This window comes from Rhinolophus sinicus, chromosome 3 (assembly GCF_057876585.1).
Source record: "Rhinolophus sinicus isolate RSI-liver-muscle chromosome 3, RSI-T2T, whole genome shotgun sequence".
NCBI lineage: Eukaryota > Metazoa > Chordata > Mammalia > Chiroptera > Rhinolophidae > Rhinolophus > Rhinolophus sinicus.
The window spans coordinates 173911280-173933535 of record NC_142503.1 but is presented as its reverse complement, the minus strand read 5'-3'; the positions used below and the strand labels follow the sequence as shown (position 1 = coordinate 173933535).

General features: G+C 48.9%; 1 protein-coding gene and 1 pseudogene across 1 annotated transcript; one reads left to right on the top strand and one right to left on the bottom strand.

Moving 5' to 3' along the window:
- Positions 1 to 1887: 1887 nt before the first annotated feature.
- Positions 1888 to 13858, bottom strand: LOC148758697 (uncharacterized; annotated as a pseudogene).
- Positions 13859 to 16655: 2797 nt separating this feature from the next.
- Positions 16656 to 22081, top strand: ZFP36L1 (ZFP36 like 1 zinc finger CCCH-type). Its single transcript, XM_019733649.3, has 2 exons — positions 16656 to 16861; positions 19314 to 22081. Exons 1-2 carry the CDS (start codon positions 16805 to 16807, stop codon positions 20271 to 20273), a joined length of 1017 nt encoding a protein of 338 aa, XP_019589208.1. The 5' UTR covers positions 16656 to 16804; the 3' UTR covers positions 20274 to 22081.
- Positions 22082 to 22256: the final 175 nt, after the last annotated feature.

Sequence of the window (22256 nt, the reverse complement as noted above, 5' to 3'; positions counted from 1 at the left end):
GTTGGGATGGGACAGACCAATTCCTTCATCTGCTTGGCAGGAGGCCATAGAGCGAGGACCCAAAGACTTGGGGTGGCCACTCCCTCAGCGACTGGACTACCTTCTGTTTATGTCCCCTCCTCCCTTCCAGTCCTGTAGACTGTGTGTCCCTCTCCTGAAGTCGCAAACACCCTCCTCTGGCTGAAATGTGTTTCACAGGAAGCCACTGACAAGTTGCCTGGAGGCAAGTTCCAAAGACTTGGGAACTGGCTGTGTGGGCCACCTGCCTCTCCTGGGATTCCTTCCTCTGCATGCCATGGCTACTTAGATTTGTTCTTGGAAAAGTGTCTGTTGCCAGGTCACCTTGCCCAGCCATTGGCGGGTCCCTCTGACTCAGGAGAGGGTGTTGTGCTGCCCTCTGCTGTGTGGAAGCCCTCATGACCGCTTGCCCAAGGCTCCGCTGGGGAAGGCTCCAGAAGCTCCCTGTGGGGGCTACTGCTGAGCACAGGGCCTGCTGCATCTGTGTACCCTGAACCCCTTGCTACATCTTTGGGAATGAATTGATCTGCTGAAGGTCTGCTTTCTCCAAACGCATCTCACCATTCAAAGCCCAGAATGGGCAGTGCCCGATTCCTCATCTTCCAATTCATGCTTCGACCAAAAAGAAAGCAGTGAGGGGGCTCCATCCCAAGTGGCCTATTCTTCCCAGAGCAGGGTGGTTCCTCTAAGGAGGGAGGAAGACAGCAGTGACTTCTCTGTGAAACCTGAAGGGAGTGAAATCCAGCAAGATGCCTCGATCAAAGAGTTCCCAGAGTATGTGTACCTTGACTTCTATGTAATTTAGAGGTTGACGTGCAGCATGAACAATTCAAACAGAGCACCCAAGATGGGCTGGCTCTGCTGTGGTCGCAGAGGTTAAAGGCCAGCATTTGCCAAAACCCCTCAAATCAGACCCACCCTTTATCAATGCGGACTATGCACAACTTCTGCACATTCATCTCATTTACTATCACCCTAGAGACTTGGATACATGTGATTACCCCCATTTTCCAGTTGAGGAAAGTGAGTTGAGAAAGTTCATTGTGGTTTAAAATACATTGACACTAATTGAAAAACAATTTTCACTGAGTTTAAAAGCAGTGCAAAGTGGACCTCAGGCTCTCTGAATGTGTTTTCCCAGCCCTGAGGGTCAGGGCTCCACGTTGGGTACTCAGCATGTGTGGAGGGGGTTTGAGACGCTCTCCTGACCCTAGGGTGGTGGTCTTCCTGCCCGTTCTCCAGCCCTCCCTGGCTCCTGGCAGATCTCCCTACACAGCCTCCCTTGTTGTCCAAGAGCACATCTTTACAAAGTAAATATCGTGTGGTAAGAACCAATAAGACAGGGATCGCTGAGTTAAAATTCTTTCCGCTTTTATGAACTTAAAACATTGTAGTACTGACATTCCAAACATACAGAGAAGGAGACAGAGTAGTATGAAGAAGCCCCATATGCCCATCATCAACATCACCAAATCCTGGTCATCTTGTCCGTTTATGTCACCATCTGCCTCCCTACCTACCGGAGAATTTTGAAGTAAATCCTACGTAGTATCATCAGATCAGATCATCACCAGCACTGCAGTATGTATCTCCTAAAAAGAACGGACTCATTAAACTTAGCCACACTGTCCTTATTGCACCTAAAAAGTAATAACACCCCCTAAATATTACCAAGATTCAGGTGGTATTCACATTGCCAGAACAGTTTTAAAACTCTTTGCCCTTTCTACTTAAGGAAAAACAAGAGCGCTGACATGAGAATTTCTCAGCATTTGGTCACGTCTTTACAATCTAGCTCCTATAAGGGCAGGTTTCTGAATTTGGGTAGAAACGCCCGGTTATGAAGTCTCTGAGGCCGATGAGCAATTCTTAAGCTTGCTCCATTCCCGCTCTGCACTTGGCCAGAGCCGTGCGTGTAGTGGGTGCTGGGTCAGTACGTGCTGAGTTTCATGGCAGGGTGAGCACACGCAAGGGTGGGGCTGCAGCCACATTGAGCTAATGCGGGAGGACTGCAGTGTAGCCCCCCTGCGTCCTCCCACCCACGCGGACGCCCCGGCTGTGACTGGCTGTCCTTGGCTTTCTGTGCAGCACTCCACCCGCCAGCTGCCTGGGCCTCCTCTGGGACCCTCTTCTCTCTCTTGCTCAGGATACTTGACTGTGTTCCAGTGACTCCGTGGAACCCCACTTTGTGAGGCCTCCAGCCTTCTTCTTGGTCTTGCCAATTCACTGTTTAACATACAGCAACAGTTGACTGGGGGTGCTCTTAGGGAGGGGGGCGGCTCACACGTGCCAAGCGCTTTGCTCATCTGTCCTCACAGTAGCCCCAGGAGATCAGTATTGCTGTCACTGCCATTTAACAGCAAAGGAGACTAAGGGAAGCCAGGTAAGTCCCTCACTTGCCTAGGAAGTGGCCAGGATGTGAATGTGGTCAGCCCAAACATTGGGTGCTCGCCATTTCAACATATTGGTTCCCAAATGTTAAGACTCGCTTAGCAAACTGCTAGGCAACTTGGCCAAGGACCAGGCACTTACCCTTTTGAGGAAAAATCTTGACAAGTTGGGATCTGCAGTCACCATGCACTTTCGCCTGCAATGTTCACATCTTCCAGAACAGATATAACATGACTTATTATTATACACACCCTTACTAAGAGATTAGCTCAGTTGAATGGAATAAATTTTAGGTCATTCAGCCTCTAATTTCCTGGCTTGTCTTTTTTCATGGTTAAATAATAGTTTGAGTCATAGATTATACGACCATGACAGGTTTGGAGTTTAGGAGGGATGGGAAGAAACGGGGTTGAGGGTTGAGTATCTAAAGCTACAACCTAGATATCCCTTCTGTACATTTTGTCATATCTCAGTTTTTTGGTAGAGGAAAAGTGTGACTTACAGAACGTACAGAATCAGGGTCAAGTACTTAAGAATTCTTAGAGGGAGAAAGGCTAGCACGGGCACCATTTTCTTTGTCCCAGTCGATCAGAGTTGAGCCTGTGTGACTTTCCCTTGGCTGAACTTTGGAGGAGCAGTGTTAGGTGGCTTGGTGAGGCTCAGAATCCAGTCCATTAGGAGCCCACCTCACCTACTGTGGACAGCCTAGCATGCCAAAGCTGGTGCTACACCAAACTCACTCACATTTTTACTGCCTTTGCTTCTCAATTGTGCCTTGGTTGGCTTCAGCTTTCTCCCAACTCCTGCTGTCATAGAGACATAGAAGGGTGGGCAGAGGTGGGTTTGATTCAGTAAGGGAAATGGAAAAACCAAAGCAAACACAGAGAAGAGAGGCAGAGGCAGACTCACAGAAGAAAGGGAGGCAACAGAAGGCTGAAAGAGGCCAAGGAGACGAAGGGAGCGGACCCAGCGTCTAAGTGCTCATGGAATTTATGGACACAAAATGAACTTCAAGAAACTGTTTGTCAACCATGGCAATGGGAAAGCTGTGGCTCTCTTTACGTCTCCTTGGGAATGCCTGGAAATTAATTTAAATCATCTAAGTTGTTTCCAAAAGTGGCATTTGCTGGGACACCTCTGGCTTTGCATAGAGTTGGGTATGCCAATCTTCCATGAATCCCTACTGTTCCAGGACAGCGTGTCTGTTGGTTTCTCTCTGGTCCACAGAGGTGGCTGGATAAGCCCCTCCCTGGAAGATGCAAAGCTGATAGCACGGCTCCATCACACCTAATGCTTCTCCTGCCCACCACAGGGCTCCTGTGGCTTAGATTCTCCAGTGAGCCCTCCAGAGGGCTCCCTGATGGAAACCACCAGACTGGGGTGAACTGGAATGGGTTTGAGCCTTGACCCAGGAAGATCAGCCCTCACTCAGCAAAGGACCAACAGTGGAGGTAAGTGGGGAGAATTGCAGGAAAAACAAGGCAAGATGGAGAGCTTGCGTTTCTAGGACTATCTTTGCTCAGTGTTGAGAAGAGTCTGAAATCCACAAAAAGTAGTGAGACTCAGAACATTAATGAGTGTGGTTGGTTGAGGGTCAAAGCAGTTGTTTTAAATTCATTGCTGCCTCTTTTTCTCTCCCAGGTCTCTCTTCAGTTTTTAATTTTTTTCTGGTGTTGTTTGCTTTCACATTCTTCTCTCTTTGCAGAATATTTATCACTGCCCCCTTCTTTTTCAGCCTCAATTCCCTTCCCCACCCTACTCTGCCTTCTTAGCATAATTTTTCTTTTCTTTTGGCCTTCCTTGTTTTACATCTGGATTCCCGGATGGTTTATTTTGTCTGTTTCCTGAGTTTCCCTCCTCTCCCATTTCTTATAGTCAGCCCCCCACCCCACCTCCTTTTCCTTCAGCTTCAGTTCTTTCCCCTAAAGATTTCCTTGGGCCACACAGGCTTTTATTCTTGTTCATCTGTTTAAGCAGTGCTGGCAAGAAGGAGGCCACAGCCGGCAGGCAGGGCCACGGTGGCAGAAGAGGACCTGGGCATCTGAAGATCTCCCCCAGCCCCAGTGTCCTTGGAAGAGGAGCTTCTTTCTGGAGGGGGGGCTGGGGACAGTGCTGCCCTCCCCCTGTGAGGGCTGACATCATCTGCCAGGTCCGGACTGAGGGCTGGGGCAGATGGTGTTTCCTCCACGGTGTGTGGGCCTGGGCCCCATTGCTCAGGGACGCCACAGAATCCACCCTTCTCGGGGTGGGTGGGTGGGGGATTCACCAGGTTCCACCTAGAAAGTCTGGGGCTCAGGGGAGGTGCACCCACTGGGCATTTATCATTTGCAAATCTCTGTGCTGTGGGTGGGAGGACTTGCAGCATAGGGTCTGCCTCTTGGGGGAGTCTGGGTATCCTTTGGATCCTCACTCTCTGGCTAAGTTGGCCTGGGCATCTGGAGTGGTCTGCTAGGGAGACAGAGGCAGTTTTCCAGCAGGAGGTCCTTCCTTCCAATGCTCTCCACCCCTGGCCACTGGGTGTTTTCAGGACACAGGGTGAATGCAAAAGAAGCTGATAATTGTGAGGTATCTTAAAGGCTCTTGGCCACTGAGGAACAACACAGATTTCACCTGTGGGAGGTACTGAGGGTCAGCCCTGGTACTCATAGAAGCAGGTGGCACTTCTCAATGGGCGCAGTGGCAGAGAAATCCTAGAAGTTGCAGCCGCACCCCTCCTTGTCTGGAGTGGTGGGAGGCGGGTGAGGAGCGTCCTGGCTCTGCTCCCCAGCTGTCTGAGGCAAATCGACTGGAGTCCATCTGGCTGTCGCCCCCGGCCCAGGCTTGCTTCCCACCCTGGGGCATCCATGCCGTTGGATGTTGGCTGAGTCCTTAGCAGGCCCAGCTGAGGGGCGGATGCGTCGGTGCTCTGCCTGGGTCACACCTGGAACTGAGCCGCATCCTGGGATGCAGGTGCCCAAGAGCACCAGGTGGATGCCCATTGGGCTACACTCTTTCCTGGGCCCTGTGGTGATGGTGGCCACATGCTTCTCTGGAAGTGCCATCCAGGGCCCCCTTGCCTTCTCCATACCTTGTTCTTTTGCCAGGTCCCATTCATTTTTCCTCCTCATCTTCATCAATGCACAGTGTTCTTGGCCACTTTAGAAAACTACTATCGACTATATAGAAACTTGAGAGAAATCTTGGCTTCTATTTTATATTCTACTTATGTTTTCTAAGCCTTCAACCCTGCAGTCCAACTCTTGGAATCCAGTATTCTTTAAGACCCTGGAACTATAAGACCCAGGAGCCCCTAGGCCCTTAATCCGAGCCTGTTGATCTAGTTTATTTCTGGTTCAAGGGCTACCCTCGACAGGAAGACCGGTTAGGGGACTGGTGATGAATTTTCTTCTAAGTTCTTTCCTCAACTCGGCCAGGAGAGCTGGGGGCAAGGACCCCGCGGTCTCTTTGATGTAGGAATTCAGGTGGAGATTAGCATCCCAGCCGCCTCTTGCCCTTCCCACCCAGGCCCGAAGTGCAGGCTCCTTCAATCTGCGGTCTCAGTGCCGCCTCGTTCCTACCACCTCCCTCTGCCTTCCCTCTTCCCACGCACCCACGTTGTATAAATATTTACACCCCCGGGCTGGCAGGAATCTTTCTCCAGCTGCTTCCCTGGTCTCTGGGAGAGCTTGTTCTCTCACTGAACAGCTGCAGCAGATCTGGTTGCCTTTGGTCAGACAAGGGCAGGCCCTGGTTTGGGGGCCTGCAGTCCCCCTGGGGTAGAGGGTGCAGTTGGCGGGAGAAACTCAGCTTTAAAGAAGTCACAGGCCTGTGGCAAAGATCCATCCTCTCTCCTCCACCGGCTGCCTACGTGGCAACTCTCCAAGAGCTGTCTGATCCCTGCTCTGGCTGGGGAGGTGGGCCCTGCTTCTCAAAGGAACAGCTCCAGGATCAGGTCTGTTCACTCAGGGCTGAGTTGTTAGAAGGTTGGAGGATCATTCCAAAGCAAACTGGCTGGTGCTAGGACAAAGCAGGAACTTAGTTTACTTGCAAGCACTTTACAGTTTATAAGCATGTGCTGTATCTTTGATCACACTGAAGCAGACCTCCCAGTTCAGAGCAAGAACCCCCTGGAGATTCTTCATAGTGGGCCTCTCCCAAACTCCCACTAGTCCCTGTACCGTATTTCTATCTTGGGGCTGGGGAGTGAAGAGGACACATGCTGCTTCCCCTGTCTTCCTTAGTGACCTAGGAAGCAGGAGTTTGCCAAGAAAGCAAACCAGCATTTTTGGGGTTCCCATGGGCTAGGCACTGTATGAGGTACTTCCCCATGTTCTCATGTAAATTACTCAAGTCTTACGTCGGGGCAGATTTTTGAGCTTCCCTGTGTGTCTCCTCTTCCTGCCCTCAGACAGAGGCCACACAACAACCAGCGCCCAGACACAGAGCCCGATCTCTCTCTGGTCCTTTCAGGTTCAGCAGGCACCTCCTAGAGCCGGCCGTGGACACTGTTCTCACCTACCCACAGTAGGTGCAGGTCACCTGTTGCCACCTCCCCTCCTGTGCCTTGGTTTTCCCCACATCTGTGGGAAGTAATTAACCTGTGCTCCACAGAGCATTCCAAATTCAGCACAAGAACAGGTTTTTGAAAAACAACATGGTGGTTTCATTTAACTCCTTTTTCTAGATATGGGGCAGGGGTGGGTGTGGCAGAAGAGGCTGTTCAGGTATCGGGCACTAAGAATGTGTGCTCGGGGCTTTGGGGAGGCTGAGGAGAAGGAACACAGAGATCAAAAGGCCTGGATTGCATAGTCAACAACCCCCCAAATTCAAGGAGTGGAGCCACTGGGGGTGGGGATATGGGGTTGGGGAGGGGGTTCTGATGGGGGCCAGAGACAAAGGCTCCAGTCTCCCTATACCCACACTTGTGCCAGAAAGAAAACAGATTCAATATCAACCTCTCAATCTCTCCTCTCTCTCTCTGCTCAGACTCTTTCTGGGAGTGGGAGAAAGTCTTGTGTCAAAGGTGCCTGGGTGAGACGGCAGAAAAAGGCCTGGCCCAGTGCTTGGTATTCAGTGGGTAGAGGGCCACCCGAAAGTGAGGCAGGGGACGAGTGGGCTGGTGTAGTCTGCAGGGGAGTGGACAGGGAGAAAGGTGGGAAACCACAGCTCAAGCCCTGCAGCTGCCAGATATTCGTGCTGCCTGCCCGCCTCCCCACCCCCAAAAGGTAAAACAAAACCCAAATAAAAGCCTGACCTGGCAGATATTAATACCCCAGAGCCAGGGCTGGTGTGCAAGCAACCGCCCCCCTCTTCCCCCTTCTGTTTCTATAAGCGGCTGAAATAAATTTAGCGAAACAACCCCACCCGTCTGAGGGCCTAAGATTTCAGAGCAGTGGGACTCTTTACCCTGAAAGCCCCTGTTTTTCAGAGCTGAAAGCTTTTTGTTTAATTTCCCTTCAGGAATGGAATGCTCTCAATCTAAAATAATTATTTTACCGCAGTCATCTATTCCTCATAGATAAATGCTTTGACACAGTATGGCTTGCCAGAAAGCTGATCTACAGATGCTCTACAGCTTACAATTGTCAACTCCATGGGGCCAATGCCTAGCTGGGTCCATTGGAGTCTTTATTGTGATTATTCTTCGCGATCTGTGTTTGTTCAGCTAAGTCCCTCTCTTGTCTGTCATACGGGACAGTGGTTATAGTTGGCTGAATTACCAAAGTAGAGAATTACTTATTGAGGGCCTACTGTGTGCTCGGCACTGTGCCAGGGCCCAGGGGTTGAGTTGAGAGCAGAGACAGACTGCTCTTATGGAGCATACGTCCTGGTAAGAAGGGAGATGTCAAAAAGTTAAATGATTACAAAAACCCAGCAACTAATATCATACTTAATAGTGAAGAACTGAATGCTTTCTCCTAAGATTGCAGTCAAGGTGAGGGTGTTTACTCCCACCATGTCTATTCAACATCATATTGGAAATCCTAAACAGGGCAATAAGGCAAGAAAAATAAATATAATGCATAAGATTGGAAAGGAAGAAATTAAACTAGTTCTATTTGCATATAAATAGAACTATTTGTTCTATTTATTAACAAACAAAACAAACACACGCACACAAAAAACAACTCAAGGAATCTACTAAAAATCTTCCTTATAATGAAAGTGACTTTGTAAGATTATAGGATACAAAAGGTCAACACAAAACTCAACTGTATTTCTATAAACTATAATGAGAAATTGAGAACTGAAATTTAAAAGAAATTACAATAGCTACCTCCCAAAAGGGAAATATTAGGTATAGAGCTAACAAAGCATATATTGTATCTGAATGCTAAAAACTAAAATACTGATTAAAGAAATCAAAGAAGACCTAAATAGACACACCATATTCATGGATTAGAAGACTCAACATAATAAAGCTGCCATTTCTTCCTGAATTGATCTATAGACTGATGCATTCCAATAAAAAGCCCAGTAGGATTTTTTTTTTTGTAGATATAGACAAGCTGATTCTGAAATTTATATGAAAAGACAATTAAACTAGAATAGCTAAAACAATTTTGAAAATGAAGAATAAAGTTGGAGGAATTACACCACCTGATTTTAAGACTACTACAAAGCTACAATAATCAAGACAGTGTGGTACTGGTAAAGGAATGAACACACAAATCAACAGAACAGAATAAAGAGACGCATACCAATATGGCCAACTGATTTTTGGATAGGTGCAAAAGCAATTCAATGGAGAAATGACAGTTTTTTCAATGAACAGTGTTGGGATTGGATATCCATAGGAAAAAAAGTGGACCTGAACCTAAATCGCACATTTTATATAAAAACTAACTCCAAATGGATCATAGGTCTCAGTGTAAAACATAAAACTATAAAACTTTGAGAAGAAAACAGAAAATCTTAATGACCGAGTGTTAGGCAAACAGTCTTTAGATGTGACACCAAAAGCACGATGCACAAAAGATAAAACTGATAAATCAGACTTCATCAAAATTAAAAACTTTGTGAACATACCTTGTTGAGAGAATGAAAAGATAAGGTACAGACTGGAGAAAATATTTGCAAATCACATATTCCACAAAGGCACTGTATCCAGAATATATAAAGAACTCTTAATACTCAACAGTAAGAAAACAAGCAGCCAATTAAAAAATGGGCAAAAGACTTGAACAGATATATCACCAAAGAGGACGTGCCAAGTGGCAAATAAACACATGAAAAGATGTTCAACATCATGACCCATTAAAGAAATGCAAATTAAAACCACAAGGAGATCCAACTACACACCTATTAGAATGACTAAAACAAAAAAATATTAACAATTATAAGTGCAGATATGGATGTGGAGCAACTAGAAACTCTGAGATATTGCTGTTGGAGCTGCAAAATGGTATACGATTCGGCAGTTTTTGATAAACTTCAACATTATGACTTAGCAATCCCACTCCTAGTTATTCACCCTAGAGAAATAAGAACTTCCGTTCACACAAAATCTGTACACAAATGTTTATTGGTGCTCTATTCACAATGGCTCCAAACTGGAAATAATTCAATATCCTCCAACAGGTGAATGGATAAAAAACTGGTTGCCTACCCATAAAGTGAAATATTATTCTTCAGTTGAAAATAATGAACTACTGATACATGCAACAACATGGATTAATGTCAAAGGCAATAAACTCAAAGGTATGATTTCATTTATATGGCATTCTGGAAAAGGCAATATTATAGCATAGAGAATAGGTCAGTGGTTGCCAGAGTAAGGGATAGGTGAGGGGATAGCATAAGGAAGTTTTTTGGTGGTGATGGAACTATTCTGTTTGCTGATCATGGTGGTGGTTACATGTACCTATTCACATGTTAGAATTCATAGAACCATATGCCAAATAAAGGTCAATTTTACTGTATGTTAAATTAAAAAGTAAAAAATGGTTGTAAGAATGAATGTATACTCACAAACTGAAATAACTACTTTGAGGGAAATGAATATTTCATGAGAACATCAGAGTGGAGGCAGACACCTTACCTTGATTGGGGGAGGGGGACACCAAGAATAGTTGAGGAAGTGATGCTTGAGCTGGGTTCTAAAGAATGATTTAGAATTTATTTGGGCCAAAGGAAGGTCAATTCAGATAGAAGAAATAGCACGTGTCAAGGCCCTGGGGCAGGAGGAAGGATGGTTCATTTTCATCAGAAACTGTCTAGAGGACAGCGAGTGCCCTGGGGGGTGGGAGAGGTAGCGTTGGGAAGAGGAGGAGGTATGAAAGTCAAGTGGTGGAGAGAGGAGGTATGAAAGTCAATCTCTCTTTCACTGCTCCTCCACGTGAAAGAGAGACTATGCTGGACTAAGACTTTGGTTTTTATTCTAAGAGGGATGGGTAACCAAGGGTTTTAGGCAATAACACAAGATCAGATCTAGGTTTTGAAAAAGATCACTTGTATTGCCATATGGAGAAAGGTTTGAGGGAGGGTGGGATCTAAGTATGCAGGAATCTTGGGGTTGGAAAGAACCCCTAAAATAGGGTTTCTCTGTCTTAGTACTCCTGCATTTTGGACTAGATAATTTTTGTTGTGGGGGAGCTGTCCTATGCATTGCAGGATGTTTAGCAGCGTCCCTGGCCTCTACCTTCCAGATACCAGTAGCAATGACATTTTCCCCTCCAGTCGTGACAACCAAAAACATCTCTAGACATTGTCAAATGTTCACTGGAGGGCAAAACTGCTGCTGGTTGAGAACCGCTCCTCTAAATCAACTGAATCCATTGTTTCTGGCTTCATAATAGAATCACCTGGGGAAATAAGAAAATATAAATGCTAGGCCTTATTTCAGCCCCACTGAAGCAGAATCTTTGGAGGTAAGTGCGATGGGGCATCTATATATTTTTAAAAGCTCTCCAGGTGATTCTGTTCAGAGTGGTGTTTGAACACCACCTGTCTAGTCCAATAATTTACAGATCAGAACACTGAAGCCCAGAGTAGAGAATGACCCAGTGAACCCCAGGCAGAGTACTTCTAGAATCCGAGATTCCTGACTCCTAGACCAGTGCTCATTCATTAGACCATGTTGCCTCTTATGAGCTGCATAGAACACGTCCTGGGCAAACTGGAAGCCCAGCCTCCCTGAGTTACAGCTCTGGTCTACGGAACATTCCAGTGTTGAGGCTGCTGTCCTACTCCCTGCAAAGCCCAAGCCCTACCTTCCTGCCACCACCAAAACTGCCCATTCCTTTTTCTACTCCTGCTGCTGGATTTAGGGTGATCAAAGTATCCTAATGGGTCTGACAGCAAAGGTTCAGGGAAAACTGAAAAAATTTGCTGTGTACCTACTCAGGACATACTTAAGAGGCCCAGGTAATAGAGAAGCACTTGCCTTCAAGGAGTTTATAGTCCAGAGGGGAGTAAACAGATGCTTTCATAAAATGCAGTTAACATGCTGGAGTGCTACAGGCTGCAATGGCACCATCGACAGGGGTGGCAGGGATGAGGGGAGGCATTTGGTCTGCCTTGAAGCCCCAGGGAGGGCTATGCAGCAACCACCATCAACGCTAGCAGTTTGGATTGGCTGGAGGGAAGATGGCTATCTGAGCTAAGCACTGGCGGGAAAGGGCTTCACCTTTCTGATCATCCCAGAGGCTCCCAGAGGCTATGTGACCTGCTTCAGATTGTGCAACTGGTGGCCACCTGGAAAAGTTGGGCTTCCCATCAAAGTCTAGGTGACTCAAAGCTCATGGGCTATCCTGTGTCTCTAAGCAGGCCCACCCACAGGAGGAAGAGGTGCAGCTGTGGGCTAGCCTGGGAACTTAACTGAACTGTGGAACATTTCTGAAGGGAAAGTGTTAAAACAATTGACCTAAGAATGAGGGTTTAGATGTCCTACTTCAGGCAGAGCAACAGGCAATGAGACCCTCCCAGGGCTGGGATAGCCTGGGGTTGGATTTTCTCTGTAGTCCCAGCAGGAAGGGGCTGACTCCCTGAGCTACACCCCAGAGGCTCCAGGCATAGCGCAGTGCTGCATTTATAGTAGACTGTCAACTATCTTCTCTTGAGTCCTCTCCCTGGTTTGGGGGGATATTGGCAGCTGAGTAGTGCCCACTAAGCAGTCTGAGGGGCTTGAGAACTTTGATAGAAGAGCCTGGCTTTTACTATCAGCAGGGGCCCAGTGATCCAGTTTTCAGAAATACTTGTGACAATAATCAGGTGTTTTTCAGTTGGGCAGCAGGTTCCCATAACCTCATCCTGACCCATCTTGCTCTTCCCAGGCTCCCCGCCAGTGTCCTCTCCCCTTTCCAGGCCTCAGGCCTGCCTGTCCAGGGCTGGGGGTGGGGACCAGAAAGTGATACTGATCAAAGTTGTCAGTTGATGATTTCAAATGGACATCTATACTGAAGAATCTTTTTGCAAAATGAATACCCCACCCAGAATTTTTGTGGTGTAATGAGGTCCCAAGAATGGCTCAGTTTACATACAGTGGGTAGGCATATACAAGATTTCAGCTAGGCATTAAACTAGGCAATTTATAGGCCAAGTTTAGGTATATTACTGCTATTTTAGAAATGAGTAAACTGAGGTTTTGGTCAGTGTCTTGAAAAGTCACAAAGCCAAGATCTGGATCCAGAACAGCCCAACTTCAAAATCCTGGACCACAGATGTTCAAACGTTAGTGTTTGAGTCACTAGCAGGAAATGTACTAAAATGCAGATTCCTGGCTCCACCCCAGAGATCTGATTTACTGGGCCTGGGTCAAAGCTGAGGAATCTGCATTCCACAAGCACTGCAGGTAAATCTAAACCAGGTACCTCTCAGGCAGCACTTGGCCCTCCCTCCTCTCTAATCCAGGGAATTTTCTTTCTCAGGTAGCAAGGGTTGGGGGAAGGGCGGGGACCAATCCGAAGGATTTGGGGTATTGTGCAAATGACCTGAAGCTTGGGAGGAAGTGTAACTTCTCAGGGCTCTACGATGGCAGATCCTGTGCTGCAACCAGGGCCAGGAAGGGACTCTGGGGAGAGGGTGCCTTGAAGAGCGCTGCTGACAAGGCCCAGCAGTCTAGGGGGTCAGCAGCCCAGCGTCCCACACTCTCACCTGCCACAAGGTGCGCCCAGAGTCCAGATTAGTCGATGAATATATCCGTCGCGTTTCCCTAATTCTGAGGACTTTCACTTTCTCCCTTTCACAAAACAATACCCCAAAGCCAAAAATACCTGGCTAGGGCCTCCTTGCAAGGGGACCCGCTCCAAGCGAGAAAGGAAGACCCGGAAGTCGGGTCTGGGCCAGACGACCTGGCCCATCGCCTACGGTTCGGAAGCAGCAGTGCAGGTGAAGGGGCGGCCTCTCAGGGCAAGGCGCGGGTAAGGAACCGGAGAGCGGACTGCAGAGCGAAGGAGGCGGGGAGGGCTGCGCAAAGCCTCCCGTCGGGCTTCCTGCCCAGGTCGTGGCCCGCTGCCGTTCCCGCCACCATCCGGCACCTGCCGAGCACGTCTGGGCGGGGACAGACTAGCTCTGGCCCTCAGACCCCCACCCTTCCTCCGCCCGGCTGGACGCTGATCCCGGGCCTGCCGCGGCGTAGACGCCAGGTCAGCGAAGGGTTAAGGAGGATCGCTCCCTCCCCTCGGCTCCCTCACCCTTGGAAAGTCCCCGAAATGACGTTTCAACCCGACAATTAAAAAAAGAGTTTAATTATAGAGACAGGCTCTGGGAGCTGGAACAAACCCGGTCGGTCGGCGGGGCCGGTAAACAACTCCGGAGCGAGCGGGCCAGGTTGGCCACCGCCCCGCAGAACCCGCGCCCCGAGAGCGGGGGATGGGAGCGCCCCCCAAAAGTTGGAAAAGCGGAGGAAATTCGAGGAATCGCGTTCTCTTTGGTGGGGGGGGGGGACTTTTTAGCCAGCCCAGGACGTTGAGGCCTGGTGATGGTGCTCTGGCCGGTCCCGCAGCAGCGGGGGAAAGCTGCACCCCCTCCACCCCAAGAAGGGGCACAAAGGGTGCGGGCCCCAGCCGCTCCTCCCGTCCCGGGTCCTCTTCCCCCTTCGCTTTTCCACCCCTCCCTGTTCCCCCAGCAGAGCTTCGCGAACCCTCCAGAGTTAGACTTTTTTTGGGGTGGGGGGGAATCAAAAACCGAAATAGCTTCACATCAGGACGCAGACTAACCTTGTGCTTTTAACGCGCACCCTGCTCTGTTCTGAAATCTGGAACTCATTACCTCATCACCAAGAAACTGCACGAAACCGCCCCCCCCCCCGCCCAGTTCTTGGAGCTGGGGAAAGGAGCGAGCAAACGTCCCTTAAAGAAAGAAACCTACATTTGATTGATTTAAATTAAGGTGGATGGAAGTTATTTCCTTTTCTGGCGCTTGCCAGATTTCAAGAAAAGCTGCAAAATGGGAGCAGGGGGAGGGAAGCAACAGGAGGCTGGACAGCAGCAGAAGATAAAGCAAAGGACAGCAACTGGGTTAAAAATGGGGGCCATCAATTTAAGTCAAAGAAGACAAATAAAAGCAAACCGGGCTGGGGTCACGTAGATTCGTGGTTGCAGCAAAAGTTGTGTATTTCAGAAAGATGATAAACAACCGGTTCCTAAAACAGTTGTGATTTGGAAGGTTTCCTAGGTTTGCTCGGAGGTTGACGAATAAATAAGAAATGCAGTCAAGTGGTGTGTGTGTGTGTGTGTGTGTGTGTGTGTGTGTGTGTGTAGTGGTGGTGGTGGCGAGAGTGCGACTCGAGCGCTGTGCTCCTCCCGCCCTGTCCTTTCCAAAGAAACGTGCTCATAATGGGGTGACCTAATTACATCGCAATGGAACCCGCTCTTAGCCACTCAGCGAACGAGGTTTCATAACAGACCCGGCGGCCTCGAGTGCTGGGAAGAAACGTGCGAGGGCCGACGAGGCGGCCGGGCACGCGGGGGAATAGGAAAGAAACGCAGCCCTGCGGTTTCCGCCTGGGTCCTCACTTAAGCACTCCCACGAAAGCGCGGGGGCGGTGGGGGACACGTTAACAACTTTTATTTGGGTGGGTGTAGGGGCATCCGAACCTAACAATAAATAAATACACATTTTACAGTTTTTATAGGAGTAATAATCAATTGCGGGCCTTTCGGTTTCTAGGATCCCATGCTCCCCTCCCTCCCAAACAGCGCAGCGTGACAAGCCATATGTTCCGTTCTCTTGGGGGCGGGGGAAGAACAATAAAAGCGTCGCCTCCCCCATCTCTTTACCTTCATTCTTGCCAAAGTAACTTTTTCATTGTTCAAGTGTCTAGGGGTGTGTAAGTGTATTTCGGCGCGGTCCACAGTTCTGAGCGCGCGCGGCAAGTTGTGTGTTGCTGGGTGGGTTTTTTGTCGGGGGGAGGAAGGGACATTCATGAAGATTCAGGTTTCTTTATAAAAATGTTTGAAGATTGGATACGTGAAATACAACTTCCAGACCTGATAAACACTCCGCCTGGGCGGTGGTCTTTTTCGCGACCCCCCTAGTACCCCTTGCCTACCCTCGGAGAGTGTGGGCTGCAGAGCAAACGCGAGTGTAGACGCGTGCGGAGCCCTAAATCGTGCTGCGCACACCCCCGCCAGGCCGGGTCCTCCCTGGGGAAAAAACCTCCCAACCCCACCCCCCGCTGAAAAAAAAAAAAGTAAAACCATAGACTTGAAGGCTTTATGGGTCCAAATTTCCAATCCCCTTGCCCTGCGGGGTTTGCGGAGGGGAGCCGAGTGCGGAAGAGAACTTGGGAAGAGAGTAAGTTGTGCGGGGCACTTGGACAAGTTAAGAAAGATGTGCTCAAGATGGAAACCGCAGCGGGGCTCAGTACGGACTTCTGCTCCCGCTTGCCAAAAGAGAAAGTCGAGCTCGCCTTCCTGCCCGACAAAAAAACAACAACACAACAACAAGAACCCCGAAGAGGGTGGAATGAGTGATGTCACAGAGCTGGGCCCTACGGCTGACAAAGGGGGGGCGCGCCCCTCCCCCTCTGCGCCGCGCGCCGCCCCAGAGCAGGGCGCCGGGTAGCGAAGCGAGCGGACTCGAAACTTTTCCTCTTTAAGAAAAAAAGTTGTGTGCTGCTCGGAGTGGGGTTTTTTTTTTTTCCTCGCCTTCTTTCCTCGTCTCCCCTCCCCCTTCTTCCTTTTGAAAGTTTTTTTTTTTTTTCCCGAGTTTGACCGCATGGCTGATTCAACTTCAGTGTCAATCAACTTTTTTTCCTCCTCTTCCTCATTTAAATAAGTTTAAAGCTCCTCCTCCCAGTCTAACTTTATAAATCGGGCTTCGCGCGCCGCAGTCCGAGAGAGTCAGAAAGGCAAGGGGCGCCGGGAGCAGGCGTGTGGGACTCCAGACCGGAGAGCCGGAGGCTGCGCCTTCCCCGCACCGGGACCTTCGCGACACACCAGATCCTCGTCCCTGCCCCGTGCGAGCACCCACGATGACCACCACCCTCGTGTCTGCCACCATCTTCGACTTGAGCGAAGTTTTATGCAAGGTAAAGTGAGGCGGAGGGTTTTGCTTTTCAAAATCTTTTTTGCCTTAAAAAGAGAATCCCCAAAAGTTTAGGTCTTGGAAAAAGGGGGGAAGAGGGGAGAAAGGCGAGATAGTCTTCCCCCACCATGCCCTTCCCCCCTCCCCAGTTTGAAGGAATTTGGCCTTCTCCTTCCCACCCTTTGAGTTTCAACAGTTCCTGGCGGGGGGATTACATGGGAATCTGGAGACCAGAGTTTTGGGGGGCGAAGTTTGCGTGGCGGGGTTGCTGGGGGGATGCTGGTCATTGGCCTAGATTGGGGCAATTTTTCGGTGATCTTTCTTCCCTAACGTTCAGCTTGAGCCGGGTTTCTCTGGTCTGCTCCTTTTCTCGGTGTGTGCTTGGGGTCTCCCGGCCGCCGGAGGGGTCTCAGTCTTTAGTTACAGCCCGCCTATAGGGTTGGGAGGGGGCTCCCTTGGAGAAGTGAGTCTCGGGACGACGATTTGCTGGTAGATTTTCGCCTGGCTTGAATGGGCTGGGAATCTGCGAGAAAAAGGCCAGGAGCTCTGATTCAAAAGGATGTTGCAAAACGAGTTTGCAGTGGGGCTTCAGTTCGCCCCAGCTCGGCCAGGCTTCCTCTTGGGATAGACGGTCGTGCTGCAAACTTTGGCGTGAAAGTGAGACTCGGGTTGACCAGCTTACTTGTTTTCTAGGGGACCTCGGCCCCTCGATACGGAGGGTGGGGGGACACGATGACAAAATGCAGGTCTGAGGTCAAGAGTCTTTGCTAGGAAGGATTTAATGGGGGACTCCTTAAGTCGTGTCTTGCCAGTGGATGAAGAAAAAAAGCAAGTTTTAAACCCGGAATGTTCCAGTAGGGCGGTGTAAGTGTACATAGCAAAAAAAGCCTATGGATGTTCAATTGATTTCTCCCCCTCTCCCCAGTTTTCTTCCCAAAGAGGGAAGCTGCTAGGCCACTTTTAATTGCTAAAGTGTTTTGCCTTCTTTTAAACACGTCGGGTCATGTTGCTCTTTTTTCCCAGCTTGCTTCTCCAGTCGGCGCAGCTGCCAGGGCCCCAGGGCTGCAGGGTTGGGGTGCAGGGACACCGAGGAGCTGAAGAGAAACATCGAAAAAGTTGGAATCTCAGCTTCCTCCCCTCCCTGCGCTCTCCCAAACTCCAGTTGCCCTGGCGGCTGCGGGTGCCTGAGTTCTCCCGCACTTCTTCCTTCTCTTCCCGGCTTTCTCACTCTTTGATCTATTTCTCTTTCTCTCGCCCCCTCCCCCCTCAGGACTTTTAAAATGAACCTCATTGTTGGGAACCGGCTCTCAACTTGGTTCCTGTAATCCGCTCCATGGGGTGGTTGCTGTTACAGATTCCCGATCCCCTGCAGCTGATCCTGAGGGACCAACTTTAGAATTTACACAATGACACCCACATGGTCTGGGAGCCAACTCCCAGGTCACATCCCCCCACTGCTCCAACACCCTTTCCAAATCTTGGGTACAGTTTGGGCATGTGACCAGGGTCCTATTGGAACAGAAACCTGCCTGTGGTGGCTCTGCCCCCCTCCCCCCCACCAAATCCAGTATTGACTGGGAGGGGGTGGGGGGATTTGGTGCTTTCTTTTTCCTCCCCACCTGCAGCTTTGCGTTAAAGATTAAACACTGGTGCTCTTATTCCATCCAGCCTGCTTTAGGAGCCAGAAGACTAATTGCAAAGGCATCTTCTCAGTGGAGGGGGCTGGGGTGGGCAGGGAATATTGGGGAGAGCATTGTGGAAAGCACCCCTTCCAGGAGCATGGGGCAATGAATTTTATTTTCAGGAATCACATCTCTCTTCCCCTCTAACCCCACATGGGATTTCTCCTACCCCCTCCCCCCTCAGTAAGATAAAGCAAAGACAGTCTGAAAACCTGTTGCCAAAGGAAGGGAACACTTCTGAAGGAGGAAGTTGAGACTCTTGGGCCAGGTTGGGGGTGGAGGGCATCAAGTAAGCAGGGACTGATTAAAAAGGGGCAATCTCCTGAGGTTTACCTGATTTTTGTTAGGGGGAGGGGCAACCTAGAGAAGTCTGAATGATGTGAGATCTTTTGAGTTGAGGAATCTATTTGGGAGGTAAAGAATTTGGATTTTACGGATAAAAGTGGTAGCTTTGGGGACAGGATATGGGGTTGCATTCCAGGGGTCTGCCTGGGGTAGGGTGCATGCATAAAACAATTTCTCACATAGGCCAGGATTTTGTGTGTATATTTTGTTTTTGTTTTTTTAATGCATGGGGCCAAAGTAAATTCAGGTGTCTGGTCTATGGGAGAAAGGGGGAAGGGGGCTTGCCAGGGCAGAGGTGGGGATGGTTCCCTGGAGAGAGATGGGGCATTTCTGATTGTGGAGGGGGTTGTCCTTAGTAGGTACCCTTCTTGGGCCTGGTGGATAGCCTTTGTCACTAACCATCCTATCTCTCCTCTCTCTTCCCTCCAGGGTAACAAGATGCTCAACTACAGTACTCCCAGTGCAGGGGGCTGCCTGCTAGACAGGAAGGCGGTGGGCACCCCTACTGGTGGGGGCTTCCCCCGGAGGCACTCAGTTACCCTACCCAGCTCCAAGTTCCACCAGAACCAGCTCCTCAGCAGCCTCAAGGGCGAGCCGGCCCCAACTCTGAGCTCTCGGGATAGCCGCTTCCGAGACCGCTCTTTCTCAGAAGGGGGTGAGCGACTGCTTCCCACCCAGAAGCAGCCTGGGAGTGGTCAGGTCAACTCCAGTCGCTACAAGACGGAGCTGTGCCGCCCCTTTGAGGAGAATGGTGCCTGTAAGTACGGGGACAAGTGCCAGTTCGCGCATGGCATCCATGAGCTCCGAAGCCTGACTCGCCATCCCAAGTACAAGACGGAGCTGTGCCGCACCTTCCATACCATCGGCTTTTGCCCATACGGGCCCCGCTGCCACTTCATCCACAATGCTGAGGAGCGCCGTGCCCTGGCCGGGGCCCGGGACCTCTCTGCTGACCGTCCCCGCCTCCAGCATAGCTTTAGCTTTGCTGGGTTTCCCAGTGCCGCTGCCACCGCCGCTGCCACAGGGCTGCTGGACAGCCCCACGTCCATCACCCCACCCCCCATCCTGAGCGCCGATGACCTCCTGGGCTCACCCACCCTTCCTGATGGCACCAATAACCCCTTTGCCTTCTCCAGCCAGGAGCTGGCGAGCCTCTTTGCCCCTAGCATGGGGCTGCCTGGGGGTGGCTCCCCGACCACCTTCCTTTTCCGGCCCATGTCTGAGTCTCCTCACATGTTTGACTCTCCCCCCAGCCCTCAGGATTCTCTCTCGGACCAGGAGGGCTACCTGAGCAGCTCCAGCAGCAGCCATAGTGGCTCAGACTCCCCCACCTTGGACAACTCAAGACGCCTGCCCATTTTCAGCAGACTTTCCATCTCAGATGACTAATCCAGGGTAGGGAGGGACCCCCTGCCCACTCCAGCCCCCCCACATCCCCTATCCTCACCTCCCTACCCTATAACCCCTACATTAACAAGGTTAAGCTCAACCCCTTTCCCCTAGAACCTTGGAATACCTCTCCCTCTTCTCCCTTTTAACCTCCCTAACATAAGGACAAGTCAATTTGTCAGTAGCTTCCTCTGGCTTGAAACCCCCTCCCCTTGATTTTATAGCCCACTTACCACGCATAACAGACAAGTCCCATATTTGTCAGTAGATGCCTTTTTTCCGGCTTAAGCCTTAAGTGCCAAATCACAAAAGAAAAAAGCAGTAACAGTTTACAGAAGCAACTTAGTGCCTTGTAATCTAACTTTGTCACTGTGACTACATTACCTCTTCAGCGCCAGAGGGCACCCGTGGGCCTCCCGGAGCCTCTGCCCATGGGGGGAGGGGGGGACCCAGAACCAGCAGCTCCCTCCACTGGCGATACAACTGCACCTTCCCATACTTCAGTCTCCCACACACTTCTCCCGTCTCCCTAGTACCCCCCCACCCCCCCTCCCGCCCCTGGAGAGTTGTTGCCAGACTTGGGTTTTAGGGAAACCTATATTGACATTCAAAACCTTTTTCTTCCCGACCTGAAATTCTGTTGACTAATCTTGCCTGGGTTGGTGTAGGTCTACAGGAAGGAAGACAGAAAAAGTGGATGAAGATTGTGACATAAGTGGGACTTTGTGATTTAATTTTTTTTCTTTTTTTTTTTAAGTGGGGAGGAAGGGGAAGCTAGATGGACTATGAGAGACTTGATTTTGGTGCTAAAGTTCCCCAGTTTATATGTGACATCTTTTAAAAAAATAACAACAAAATGAGAGAAAAGCTAAAAAAAAAACACGTGAGGGGTGAGAGTTAATGGTATTCATTCCACATACAATATCTGTGTAAAACGATTTCCCGTAGAAGTAGCTTTAATGGTTTTTGCTCTAGAATACCGTAGGTCTATCCTTAGAGCACTCACGCCATGCTTTTTTCCCTGGGTTTTAAACTTCATATAACTTTCAGAAATTGGAGAGCAAAAATTTTGCTTGTCACTGCACATCAATATAAAAAAGCTTATTTAACTTATCAAAACGTATTTATTGCCAAACTATGCTTTTTTTTGTTAATTTTGTTCATATTTATCGGGATGACAAATCCATAGAATATATTCTTTTATGTTAAATTATGATCTTCATATTAATCTTAAAATTTTGTGACGTGTCTTTTTCCTTTTTTTCCACAGTTTTAATATATTATTCTTCAACGACATTTTTTGTAACTTTACACTTTTTTTGGTTATTTTATTTTAAAAAAATGAAAAATTAATTTAAAAAAATGCAAAAAACTGTTGGATTATTTATTTTAGAAATTTTCCCCCTTTGTGTTGGACTGCAAATTGAGTTTCTTTCTCTTTAGGCCTTTCACAACTAGGACTGAGAATGTATGTAGAAGTTCTGTGACAGTACAGAAGGAAAACAACTTTTTATGTATAGCTTCTAAAAGGGAAAAAAAAAAAAAGAAACCCTTTGACTTCCACGTGCCCATCTCGAGACATTCCGATTGCAGATTTGAGGTTCTGGATTCCAGGTTTAGAGTTTTCCAATGTTCATGCAAACAGAACTGGCACACACACATTAAGATGAATGTAATTATTATTCCTCTTGCTGGTCACTACCGTCGCTTTCTATTTCTTTCTTTGTGTGAATTTATTTAAAAAAAAAAAAACTTTTTGTAACGACTATTTGCAGTTTAAAATCAATAAACCCCGTTTTTTTTTTTTTTCAAGAAACACTGATGGTGAAGCTGGTTTGACTTGGTTTGCAGTTTTATTCTGTAGGTTTGTCTCCTGTCTACGTTGCAGATAGTGGTCAGAGGAGGGGCATTGTCTGGTTTCTTACACTTAGAGCTAAACCAATGGCTAGCTCCCTTGGTTAATGCTGGAAATCTACTGAGCTT